The following is a 13,759-nucleotide window of genomic DNA, read 5'->3' as shown; positions in this document are numbered from 1 at the left end:
TAAAATGTCTTATGTGAAGTGGTGTTTAATGTTGTGCAAATAGATAAGTGCATAAGCTTGAGTTATACAAGTACATAATATTATGCATTTGTAAACATTAAAAGCGAATTGTCAATATGCATGAGATAAATTATATATTTGTATCTAGAATGGTTGGCTTTAAAATGTAAGAGCATTATGTATTATTAGATAGCTGCACTAGTTAGCTTCAGAGCTAGAATACATGCAGGTATTAATCAAATCATGTTCAACAAAACAATGTTATGTCAGAATTTAGATGTATGTATGTGTTATGCTGTAAGTTTAATTTATGATCAATGTTAAAACAGTTATCACAATTCTTTTTTTTTCACCACACATTTATGGATGTGAAATTTTTTTTTGTTAATACATCTGAACAAATCCATATATACTATATTCCACAAACATTCCACTGAATGTTAAATCACATGTAAATCTATTACGACCTCATTCGCTTACTGGTTCAAGAAATACAAGGTCTGGGACAAATATTGTTTTTAGTTTACATTCACTAGCAAGGCTAGCAAGCCTCACTGATGTGGGCTACATCATTATGTAAATGTTATTTGCATTTGATTGAGTTTATCTGAACCCTTTCAGAAACATATGGAATCAGATATTCTTCAGGATTTAGTGATGAGCTAGTCAAGTCAAAATACAATGACCCATTGGTAGAATACTGAGTAACGTCTAGGTTACTAAAGTAACCCTCGTTCCCCGAAGACCAGTCGACCAAACAGGTCGACCTGGGCTTCCCCGAAGCGCTCCCATATCAACTCAACAGCCTCGGGGTGGAGCCGGCATTCTCCGCGGGGCGCAGGCTGCCGTGAGAGCGCATCCGATGCATGGTTGAGCTCACCCGGGATGTGAACGGCGCGCAGCGATTTCAGCAGCGCATGACTCCAAAGGAGCAGACGGCGAGCGAGCTGAGACATGCGGCGGGAACGCATACCGCCCATATGGTTGATATATGCTACCGCTGCCATGCTGTCCGTCCTGACCAGCACGTGTTTCTGCTCCAGGGCCGGTAAAAAAACGGCGGAGAGCGAGAAACACTGCCAGCAGCTCTAGGCATTTCATATGCCAATGCAACTGGGGGCCCTTCAACGGGCCGGCTGCTACATGCTCGTTGTACACGGCTCCCCAGCCCGCGCTGGAAGCATCTGTCTATACGACAACATGCGTGGATACTTGTCCTAAGGGCACCCGGCCCGTAGAAAATCAAGATCCGCCAGGGGCTGAGGTTGCGGCGACACAGCGAGGTGATGGTCACCCGGTGCGCGCCCGCGCGCCATGCCCGTCTGGGGACTCGATCGCGAAGCCAGAGCTGGAGTGGTCTCATATGAAGCAAACCGAGCTGCATGATCGTGGCAGCGGATGCCATATGCCCCAGGAGCCTCTGAAAAAATTTCAGTGGAACCACTGTTTTCCTGTCGAGAATACTCAGACAGGACAGCACTAGCCTGGCGTGCTCTCTGAAGGTCAGCTCCATCCCGAGATAAGAGATGCTCTGCCCCAGGGCGAGCATGCTCTTTTCTCGGGTGACCTGAAGCCCTAACTGGTCGAGGTGCTGAACCCTGTCCCTGTGCATAATCAATTGATCCCGGGACACGACTAGAATCAACCAGTCGTCGAGATAATTGAGAATGCGAATGCCCTCGATGCGCAGAAGCGCTAGGGCACCCTCCGCGAGTTTCGAGAAAACCCGCAGAGACAGAGAGAACCCGAAGGGGAGGACTTTGTACTGCCAGGCTCGACCTTCAAACGCGAACCGGAAAAATCGACGGTGGCGTGGAAGAATGGAGACATGGAAGTATGCATCCTTCAGGTCTTTAGCTGCGAACCTATCCCAAGGAGGGACGGATTGTAAAATGCGCTTCTGCGTGAGCATCTAGAATGGCATTTTGTACAAACACCGATTCAGTCTGTGCAGATCTGGAATTGGCCTCAACCCTCTTTTTGGGCACAATGAAGTACGGGCTGTAAAACCCGCTCTCCATTTCAGCTGGAGGGACCAGCTCGATTGCATCCTTCACCAGGAGGACAGCAATCTCCTCGCACAAGACAGGGGCGGACACCGGATTTACATCCGTGAAATACACGCCCGTGAACTGAATCGCATTACCTAATCTGATTGTCCGTATGAGCCACCGTGACGGGCTGGGGATCGCTAACCAGGCTGACAGAACTCGTGCTAATGGCACCATTGGAATAATCATTGACATGCCAGCAGTAGGGCAGCTCGGGATGGGAAAGCGGCGTGGTCTCCAGCCCCACCTCCGAAGCAGCCCGGGGAAGCACATGTTCGATTCGAGATCCGGAGCCACGCTAACCACCCCAGAGGGGGGGGCGTGGCTCCGAACCCTCATCGGAGCATGTTAACCCACCCTCCGATGCAGCGATGGACATCTGGTCGCCGATTTCATCCAGCGAGAGCAGACCCATCCCGGGGGATGCGCCATCACCCTAGCTGGAATCATGGATGGAGCGCACTGTGGAGGAGTGGGGGATTCGTTGGCCCGGACGTGGCGGATGAGTCCCCACTTTAGCCCTCAGGTCTGCCCGAGTGCTAACCAACTGGCAGGTAGCAGCAGGGGTGGCGCCGTCTGCAGCCAGAGAGCGCCGCGACCTCAGTTGCGCAACAGTCATGCCCTCACAGTGAAGACATGAGCTGCCCGCGAGAACTGCGTTGATATGCTGGAGCCCCAAACATATCAGTCCCTGTGCCCATCATCCGGGGAGAGGAAACCACCACATCCAGAAATGCACGGTAGGTACGACATCTTTAAAAAGACGCGTTTGCACGACCGTGTTGCTCTCTTAGGGGACTCTGCTCTTTTAGACAGCTCTTTTGTGATCACTACCGATGAAACGCCCAGGGATGGGAAGAACCCAGCTCAACCGCCGCTGTCTGTGTCGTCACCCACACCGGAGGAATACAGCTTGCACTGATGCATAGGAACTCTTCAAGCTCAGTAGTGAGGGTCTAAATGAAAAAGATAACTGCTCGCTCCGCATGCGCTAGCTATATACTCGCCTAATTGACTTGATCGCTGGCATCTGTGGAGCCGAGCGCTACCAATTCATTTGGCATTCATTGGCCTGTTTTTTACTCTTCAGAGTGATTGGTTGACTAAATGTCCTCCCGAAGTCTGAGCAGACACACGTCAGAGTTCACCTGAACTGGAACTGTTATAGCATTCTCCTGCCGTCTTACTTTTGTCCTCACAGATAAAACTAAACAAAACGCTACCATAAGCAAAATGTAACAAACTTAAAGCATGACTACCAGGACTGAGAGGGGAAAAAAATTAATTGAAGTAAAAGCACAAGTGGCTGGCACTTCTGTTGTCTGACATACAGTACATGAAGGGCTTTGTCCATGAGAGCAATAGTCTTGAGCCCTCAATTCGGTGCACGCAGTTTATTCTGCTCACTTGGCTTCAGCTCTTTCTTGACTACTCAGCATCATTCTACACTTTCTGTACAACTAAGCTTCCTCTGAAAGTAGATTTTATTTGTTTTTGTTTAAGGCCTTGGTGCTTTCTATCTATCCAATATGTTATCCATATGCAATTTAATGTGCATGTCGATTGAACTACTTCAGCATTAACCCCATGAAAATAAGCGAGTCAGCAAGGTGTTCTTCCTTCTGAAACATCACTCCATGGTCTTTAAGTTGAATGTTTTTATAATTTATTTACTCATGACAATTTTATTTATGAAAATGTATTTACTTTTTCTTTTAGATGAATACAATGAGTTTAAACACTGACAGTTCTGAGCTTTATAATGGCAATGACCTGCAACCAACAGTTATGGTTCATGGTTTAATGACGGCTTTCTGAAGTGGAACGAGGAGTTTGAAGCTGATGTCAGAAGCCACACCTATGTCCAGAATACATCACCTGACACCCAATCTCAATTCAGTTTGGAAATGCAAGCAATTTACAGTAGTCTCAGTGATCTAATTAAACAGAAATATATTTGATTACATATTGTATATTTAATGGTGGCTTGTGCGGCTTCAGACAGTTTTGCTCCAACCCTAATTAAACAAGCTGATCCAACTAATCAAGGTCTTCAAGACTATTAGACACTAGTAGCCACTAGACCCATGGGCAAACTCGATCCTGCAGGGCAGGTGTCCTGCACAGTTTAGCTCCAACACTAATCAAACACACCTGCTTATAGATTTCTAGTGATCTTGAAGACATTGATTAGCATGTTCAGGAGGGTTTGATAAGTGTTGGAGCAAAACTGTGCAGGACACCTCAGCACACTGAAAAAAATGATTCAAAGATGATTCCTTGGATTTACAATTTTTTTTTTTTTAAAGTGGTTGTAAACAATTTATTTGGACTGAATTTAAACAAACAAATTAAGACGAACATTACTCAATTTAATTTGTTTGTTTAAATTCAACCCATATTAATTGTTTGCAACAGTTTTGCAGACATTATTTTTTTCAGTGCACTAGACAGTAAACACAACCTTATTGTTCTAAAGAACCCTTTTATTCTGAAAAATCTGTACAATTTATATTTCAATATGTATCTTGTTTGCTACCATCTTTATTTTGTTTCTGTTTTTAGTTTATCAGAACACAACCCCTTCTCCACAGAATAAATATCAGTAGCCTAATAAAGTAGAATATAGAGATATTGAATTTATGATCAATATTAGTATTTTTTCCTTAAGTATTATTACAACATTTAACTCAGTTGTGTATTTCAGATGCTGTGAAGTCATATAACTGTATAACTAATGCTAAATTATAATGACTTTTTTTGTATAAGTCGGTGGGTGCTAGCAACCAAAATTCTTCAAAATATGTTCTTTTGTGTTCAACAGAAGAAAGAAAATCATAAAGGTTTAAAATTACACAAGAAGAGTAAATGATGAGGTAATTGTGCATTTCGGGTGAACTGTCCCTTTAACACACGATCAATAGAGGCCAATTGCAAGTATATCAGTAGTCCTCAACAAAATAGTTGCCACCGCGTTTCCTCATGTTTCGGTGAGTTAATGTTGTGGGTACGCCAAAATCAATTTAATAATAATAATAAAAACATGCTATATTCGACACAGGCGTGGCTTCTGACGTCACGCCCTTTTTACCCGGGAAATCATTTCTGGCGCAAAACCCGTGAACAGGACCACACGAGGAGTGCATTTATCAGGATAGAGCGTCAAGAGAGAGAGGTAAGTTTACTAGCTTGTTTTGTAAACTCATATTTGTCAATTTGTGAAACGCAGACCAATTAAACCAATTATAGACAGCTAACATTACAGATGAGCCAATTACTGTCGTTGCTTGCCAATGGTCGTTAGGCCTGGCACGACAACAATTTTTTTGATTGATGATATATTGTTCCCGAAATAATTGCGTTAAACAATATTATCGTCATTTGAACACAATGCCCCAAAATACAAGTATATTAAAAAAATATAAACTGGAGAAACTGCCCAGGCCCTGCTTTCGCCTCGGAGAAGGATAAGAACACCACGATCTGCACCACGTAATCATGTAAATTATTGAAGTGATGATGTACATGTATTGTTCGATAAGTCAATATATATTGAGAATTCCGAAGTACTTGTTGTACATTGTACAAAGTAAATTTGTAAAAATGGATCTGGGAAATGGAAAGTGCATATTTCATTTCAAGTTTTAACTTTAACTTGCAGTCTTTCATCTACTTTTTATTTTTTTTGCTTTTTTATTTTTGATAAATACATGTTTTTTGTGTAACTAGTAAGCATGGTCTAAGTTGGTAGTATGTTTTAAGCTGATTGGACACAGTAAATGTGTAGTGTCATACAATCAAGATTTAAGTAATATTCACTGAGCTTTTGATTATTTGCTTTTTAACTCTACTTTTCAGAATGTAAATACATAACTGGATGCAATGTCTAAACGGAAGAGAATTAGTCCTGTGGAGGATGCCACTACACACATTCTGTCTGGCAAAGACAAGCCATGCTTTGAGGAGAGATTCATTAACTCTCATAAAGGTTAGTTAGTATCTGTATTTCAATGCTTTAGTCATCTCACACCACAAGAACATACTGTAGATTATTAAATCATATATCAAACATTAGACTGATATACATACGATAATAGCATTAAATGCATATGTAAAGCTGTGCTATGTTGAAAAATCTAATTTCAGTAGTTTTTTTTTACTGGTATTATTAAGATAATTATTTTTTTGATGAAACAGTTGCTGTTGTGAATTGTGCAACTGATTGAACAGTTTTTCACAAAGGTTGAAACTAACCAGATGTTGGAAGAAGTTTTTATGGCCTGTAATTAATTAGTGCATGCCCATTAAAGGCCATGTCAATTAAATAAAGGACCACCTAATTGTCACTGAAACGCATAATTTTCAACGCTGTCATTTCTCTATTTTAGGTAGAGGTGTGTTTGCTAGCATGTCCATTGACAAAGGATGCTTCATTCTTGAATACCGTGGAAAGTTAATTTCCCAAGAGGAGAGCCAAATAAGACAGAATAAATACAGTGAAACAGAAAATACCTTCTTATTTGACTTTGATTGGGACGGAAAACAATGGTGGTAGGTTTTGGGAACCATTTGTACTATTTTTGAACTATTGGAAACCAGTCTCATGTTTTGTTTTCTCATTTTAGCATTGATGCCTCAAAAGAAGATGGTTCACTTGGGAGATTAGTGAATGACGATTACAAGTCTCCTAACTGTAAAATTAAAAAAATAGGTGTTGGAGGCAAACCACATCTGTGTTTGTTTTCAATTAAGGACATAGCTTCTGGTGAAGAAATAACATACAACTATGGAGATTCAAAATGGCCATGGCGTACTCTGGTAATTAGGTCTCTATTTACCTTGAGTTGGCGTTGTTGAGTTATTGTACTTAATGTGTTATATTACCTGATAAACTGAACAATTTCTATTAATAATAACGATGCAGTATTATTAATAATAACGATGCAGTATTGACAGCATTGAACACTGCAAAAAAAAAAAAAGATTTGTTTAGACCAGGTTCTCTCTTTACAGATCAACCGAGCAGACTCTTGCAGTGATGAGAACACGCCATCAGAAGAGGCCGCATGCTTTCCTACCAAAATCAACAAGAAGTCAACTGAACAGGTAGATATTTTCAGTTTGAGTCAAGTTCTTGATCGTCTTATGAGACACAAGGAACATAATGATCCGTTTAGACCCTCAGAAGGTTCCAGTTTCACTCTAATCTATTATTGTATAGAGTAATAGACTTATTTGAACATAATAAGAAAGTCCTCATTTTTAAACCGTGCCGTAGCTTGAGGATTCCAGGAGTGTGTGAGGATAATCTGTCCACTGTACTGACATTGATGTGGTGTGAATCGTGTCGTGTGTGTGTGTGAAGGTCCTGATGTTTCTCCAGTATGAAATAAATGTAATGTGTTTCTCAGAGTAGATGATGTTCTCTCTTTACAGATCAACCGAGCAGACTCTTGCAGTGATGAGAACACGCCATCAGAAGAGGCCGCATGCTGTCCTACCAAAATCAACAAGAAGTCAACTGAACAGGTAGATATTTTCAGTTTGAGTCAAGTTCTTGATCGTCTTATGAGACACAAGGAACATAACGATCCGTTTAGACCCTCAGTAGGTTCCAGTTTCACTCTAATCTATTATTGTATAGAGTAATAGACTTATTTGAACATAAGAATAGGGATGGCCAAAAACATTTTTTTCCAATAGTTTTTTTAAACTGTGGTCCATTCATTATTGATTCTCAAAAGCAGTGAATCGATTTTTTTATTATTATTATTTTTTTGTATTTTATTTTGGTTATCATTGCACATGCATGTCATCGAGGCATCCGCACTCACACTTACAGCCACATACATCATCAGGGCTTAACTTTTTGCAGTGTGTGGAAACAGTGTGAGGTCACCTGAGCAGGAGCAGAACTGAAGTGATGCTCACTGATCAACACAGATCATTTCCCTGGTCTCGAGACCACATCTCTGCTTTTTAATGATTAACTGATTAATTCCTTTAGTTAAATGGTTTAAAATATAAGTCATGTTAAAAATTTCTTTCAAGCTGTTTTTAAAATGTTTGCTGCGTGAGGAAAAAAATTTGCTAGACCCATCATTCATAATTGTGTTCTAGAGAAAAGCTCAGTCATGTCGAAGTTGCAATTAAATGCTTTACCAGAACATGATAAATAAATAGGTATGCCTATCTGTGAGAATATTACAAAGCCATATTATTAAATAATAAAGAATAAATAACTTAATATTGTAAGCATATGCTTATTTTTGTGAAACGAGAAGGAAAAGTTATAGACTGGAAAATATTGTAGATATTAAAGTTTAATTTTATCTTAAATGTAAAATAAGCTAATCAAGTTTTAGATGGGACTCTTTTTAGGCAGGTGTTCTAAAGAAATTAATCTGCCCACTATTTTAGGCTATATGTTGTTAAGCTACTGAGGGGAGTTTTGTTGTTTGTTTAATGTGCAACAGCTTTTAGAACAAGTGGCGCTTAAATTATTTTTTATTAATTTACCGTTTGTAAAATGTTCACCTGATTCAGTTTTTGAAATTTCAAAACTTTAAAATTTATATTCATCGATTTGTGAATCGAATAGAAAACTTGTATTAAAATCTAATTGAATCTGGGCATTTTAATTGATGCGCACCACTAATAAAGTCCTCATTTTTAAACCGTGCCGTAGCTTGAGGATTCCAGGAGTGTGTGAGGATAATCTGTCCACTGTACTGACATTGATGTGGTGTGAATCGTGTCATGTGTGTGTGTGTGAAGGTCCTGATGTTTCTCCAGTATGAAATAAATGTAATGTGTTTCTCAGAGTAGATGATGTTCTCTCTTTACAGATCAACCGAGCAGACTCTTGCAGTGATGAGAACACGCCATCAGAAGAGGCCGCATGCTTTCCTACCAAAATCAACAAGAAGTCAACTGAACAGGTAGATATTTTAAGTTTGAGTCAAGTTCTTGATCGTCTTATGAGACACAAGGAACATAATGATCCGTTTAGACCCTCAGAAGGTTCCAGTTTCACTCTAATCTATTATTGTATAGAGTAATAGACTTATTTGAACATAATAAGAAAGTCCTCATTTTTAAACCGTGACGTAGCTTGAGGATTCCAGGAGTGTGTGTGAGGATAATCTGTCCACTGTACTGACATTGATGTGGTGTGAATCGTTTCGTGTGTGTGTGTGTGTGAAGGTCCTGATGTTTCTCCAGTATGAAATAAATGTAGTGTTTCTCAGAGTAGATGATGTTCTCTCTTTACAGATCAACCGAGCAGACTCTTGCAGTGATGAGAACACGCCATCAGAAGAGGCCGCATGCTTTCCTACCAAAATCAACAAGAAGTCAACTGAACAGGTAGATATTTTCAGTTTGAGTCAAGTTCTTGATCGTCTTATGAGACACAAGGAACATAATGATCCAATTAGACCCAGTGGTGTCAACTTATTTTTAGTGTATTTTCAGACTCCTTAGTGACAAATTTTCAAAAAAGCGACTAGCGCCAAATCTAGCAACCTTTTTTTTTTTTTGCTGTTACTGGAGATTTTTGGAGACCCTGATCTGTCTTAAATTTAATAATTAAAAAAAAAAGCTATTAAAAAAAGTTAACATTGTTGGAATTTCAACATACAGGTTCTGAACTGTTTATTTATAAACCACAGCTACACAGGTTTGCTGCCCGGATAAACCGACTGAGAGAACATCATAACAGACATGCTGAACGCTTTGAAAAGCTGTCTGAAGCACTTGTAATTGAAGGACGGGTGCCTGATAGCTCAGCGAATGATGAATCTGAGGTATATGCTAGTTTTTTTTTGTTTGTTTTTTGGAGGGGGGGGTCAAAATGTCTTTCATATTTCAGCGTAATGTTTCTCAATGGGGTTTTTAATACAGTATTGACTGATCCCACAGATATCTTGTGAGGAATCCTGTTCTGACTACAGTGACAAGGATTATGTCCCTGATTCAGACAGTAGCTCATCAGACAGCAGTTGTAGAAGTGAAGAGCTTTATAACTTGCATGCTAAGCCACTGAAGGGAGGTGTTGTGGGGTTTCAGAGTACAACAGACAGGAGTGCAACAGACAGGAGTGCAGCAGACAGGAGTGCAAGCGCATTAAATAACCGCTCCACATCTGTGACCCCGATGCCTACTGACCTGCAAATAAACAGATACAAGAAGAAACAATATTGTGTTTATTGTCAGAAGCCATTCTCTAAAATCGCACGACACTTGGAGTTTGTTCATCACAATGAACTGGAGGTAGCTAAGGCATTCAGCTTTGACAAAAAGTCAAAGGAAAGAAGAGCGAGATTACACCTTTTGAAAAGCAGAGGGAATTTTGCCCATAATGCTGCAGTTTCAAAAGCTGGAATTGGGGAAATGGTTGCTTGCCGGCGGCCCCAAAGAAGAAAAATCTACCTCTGACTTCAGTCACTGTATCCACTGTCAAGGTCTGTACAACAGAAAGACCCTATGGAGACACATGCGAACATGCCCCCAGAACCCCACAATGAAAAACACACAGTTGGACAGAGGAGAGTTCAGTCACTCATCAGCTTGAGCCTTCCTCCACCAGCGGATGTTAGCAAAAGCGTATGGACCATTGCTTGTGAGATGGTGAATGATGAAGTTTCAGATGTTGTAAAAAAAATAGATACATTCTTCTTTTAGGGGAGCAGATGTACAACAGGCTGAAGTCACATTCAGGAAGAAATAACTATGTTAAACAAAAAATGAGGGAAGTAGCAAGGTTTCTCATCACTGCCAGATCACTGACACCCATTCATAATATAGAGGACTTCATCCAAACCCTGCAATTTTTCTCATGTTATAAAAGCAGTAAGAGCAGTCGCTGGATTCAGTGAGGAGACAAACACCTACAAGATACCATCACTGGCACTGAAGCTGGACACAGCTTGGTGAAGATTGCCAACTCGGTGGAATGCAATGCACTGATGTCAGGACGCGAAGCCGTTGCAGAGTGTGCACGAAATTTCAGACGTTTGTATGAAAGCAAGTGGAATGATGTAGTGTCTGCAGCTGCACTGACTACTCTGGGTGAAGCTAAATGGAATAAGCCACAAGTCCTGCCATTTACAGAGGATGTCAGAACACTGCACACATTTCTATACTCAAAACAGCAAGAGTTTGTGAACGCCCTACAAGAAAAACCTACTAGCAAAAACTTTGCCAATCTTTGCAAAGTAATGCTGACACAGATCATCATTTTAACAGAAGAAGAGAGGGTGAAGTGTCCAAGATGGAAATCCAGTCTTACACGTCTAGAGACCAAACACCAATGCACAAAGATATCGCAGCTGGGCTCAGTGACTTGAGAAAAGCTTTGTGGTTATTTTCAAAGAGTGGAAATACGTGGTAAGAGAGGGAGAAAAGTACCAGTGTTGCAGACCCCTGATATTGGTTGTGGCTGTGGATTTCCTTATAAGAATGAGAGAAAGGTGTCAAGTTCCTGTTGAAAACAAGCATTTATTTGCTCGTCCAGGTGCTCTGTCTCACTATCGGGGTGCAGACTGCATTCGCCTGTATGCCAAAGAAAGTGGAGCAAAGCATCCAGAAGCCCTTTGCTCAACAAAGCTACGTAAGCAAGTTGCCACGTTGTCCACAGTATTAACCTTAAAGACAATGAGATGGATCAATTAGCCAACTTCCTTGGCCATGATATTAGAGTTCATCGGGAGTTCTACCGCCTCCCTGAAAGCACTTTACAGCTTGCAAAGATTAGCAAGGTCTTAATTGCTATGGAAAAGGGAGACTGCCCGAACTCCAGGGCAAAGGATTAGATGGCATAACAATAGATCCTCAAGGTAAATATAACTGTGTAATATGTATTTTAACACAATCTGTAATCCATGATCAATTTTATTTCACAATGGTGTATATTCTGTGAAATATTAGGATTATTGTCAGTATTTCCTAAAATTTCAAACATAGGCAGCTGATTTGTCTTAATCAGATGCAATTCATGTGTTTTTGTTTTAAACAGATGAAATGGATGTCTCCAGCAACAGTTCCAGTGATGAGGCAGAACTGCAAACTTCAAGTTGCAGAAGTCAAGAGAATGAGGATCATATGAATGGTATATGGTATATTCTACTTCTACATTTTTCTTCCTCCAGCTCTGCCTTTACTCGCTTACTCTGGATAATTACACTAGCTAGAACTGTACATTTCGTCATGTACATAAGTCAGTTTACTATACTTCAGATTGTTGCTTGCATGCTCTACTATCAGCAGGCAACCTGCAAGACGAGGGACCTCAAGATGAGGGACTCGAGGTGTCTTCAAAGAAAAAGGCAAAAATGGGTATGAGAAAACATATCACTTGTCAAGTCAGAAGAATAACATGTTTATTGTAAAGATACTAAAGTACAATATTAATAAATTCTTTAATCATTTATTATTGAAATGCTTCATCATAGGCTCCCAGAAAGCACATGTGGGTAGACCTAAATCCCCCTCCATTGTAGACTTGGATGTTGCCCATCTCAAACCAGGTAACTGTTTGAGATTATGAGATTAGACTTAATCTTTACCATAGTCCCAATATGTAGGTGGGATTAAGACATCAGTGTGTGTGTGTGTAGTTCAGGCCTATTATTCACTATGGTCCCAATATGTAGGTGTGATCTAGACATCAGTGTGTATGTGTGTGTAGTTCAGGACTTATTATTCACCATGGTCCCAATATGTAGGTGTGATTTATACATCAGTGTGTGTGTGTGTGTAGTTCAGGACTTATTATTCACCATGGTCCCAATATGTAGGTGTGATTTATACATCAGTGTGTGTGTGTAGTTCAGGACTTATAATTCACCATGGTCCCAATATGTAGGTGTGATTTAGACATCAGTGTGTGTGTGTGTAGTTCAGGACTTATAATTCACCATGGTCCCAATATGTAGGTGTGATCTAGACATCAGTGTGTGTGTAGTTCAGGACTTATAATTCACCATGGTCCCAATATGTAGGTGTGATTTAGACATCAGTGTGTGTGTGTAGTTCAGGCCTATTATTCACCATGGTCCCAATATGTAGGTGTGATTTAGACATCAGTGTGTGTGTGTGTGTGTGTGTAGTTCAGACCTATTATTCACTATGGTCCCAATATGTAGGTGTGATTTAGACATCAGTGTGTGTGTGTAGTTCAGGCCTATTATTCACCATGGTCCCAATATGTAGGTGTGATTTTGACATCAGTGTGTGTGTGTGTGTGTGTAGTTCAGGACTTATATATTGAATAATATGTATGGATTGTATAGCAGTAGTAAGTAATGACATTTACTGGCTTTGATTGATTTGCTTTGTATTTTAATTTTTTAGGTCCAAAAGTCATTGTGAAAAGGAAGTGGTCAGAAGAGGAGGTCAATGCAGTTGAAAAACATATGCTGCATTTCATACACAGCTGTAGAGTTCCTGGGAAAGCAGACTGTGTCTCGTGTCTGTTGGCCGAAACCTCATGCACTAAGAAACAGAGATTGGTCTGCTGTTAAGTTTATGTAAATAACCAGAATTGCTGCTTTGAAAAGACAACAGAGTCGGTAGGAGAGATTTTTCTTTACACATATATGCTGTTTTTAGTGTTGTCACGATACTGGAGTTTGATACCAATTGGTACTGAAAATTTTAAAAAACGTCCATTTCCATGCTCAACAGAAATGACTGTGATTGGCCGT

At 40.3% G+C, this 13,759-nt stretch overlaps 2 protein-coding genes across 2 annotated transcripts; both read left to right on the top strand.

Annotated features, from left to right (window-relative positions):
• The first annotated feature begins 4,759 nt into the window (after window positions 1-4,759).
• Window positions 4,760-10,490, top strand: LOC130247020 (inactive histone-lysine N-methyltransferase 2E-like). The gene is made up of 9 exons (XM_056480198.1): window positions 4,760-6,039; window positions 6,440-6,602; window positions 6,677-6,869; window positions 7,065-7,157; window positions 7,488-7,580; window positions 8,900-8,992; window positions 9,327-9,419; window positions 9,725-9,859; window positions 9,975-10,490. Exons 1-9 carry the CDS (start codon window positions 5,934-5,936, stop codon window positions 10,488-10,490), a joined length of 1,485 nt encoding a protein of 494 aa, XP_056336173.1. The 5' UTR covers window positions 4,760-5,933.
• A 1,023-nt stretch (window positions 10,491-11,513) lies between these two features.
• On the top strand, window positions 11,514-13,576 carry LOC130247018 (uncharacterized). Its single transcript, XM_056480197.1, has 6 exons — window positions 11,514-11,664; window positions 11,834-11,890; window positions 12,070-12,162; window positions 12,318-12,389; window positions 12,506-12,580; window positions 13,407-13,576. The coding sequence occupies exons 1-6, from the start codon at window positions 11,514-11,516 to the stop codon at window positions 13,574-13,576; spliced, it is 618 nt and encodes a 205-aa protein (XP_056336172.1).
• The last annotated feature ends 183 nt before the right edge of the window (window positions 13,577-13,759 follow it).

This window comes from Danio aesculapii, chromosome 19, assembly GCF_903798145.1.
Source record: "Danio aesculapii chromosome 19, fDanAes4.1, whole genome shotgun sequence".
Lineage (NCBI taxonomy): Eukaryota > Metazoa > Chordata > Actinopteri > Cypriniformes > Danionidae > Danio > Danio aesculapii.
Note: the sequence above shows the minus strand (reverse complement) of the source record. Positions and strands in the feature narration are given on the sequence as shown.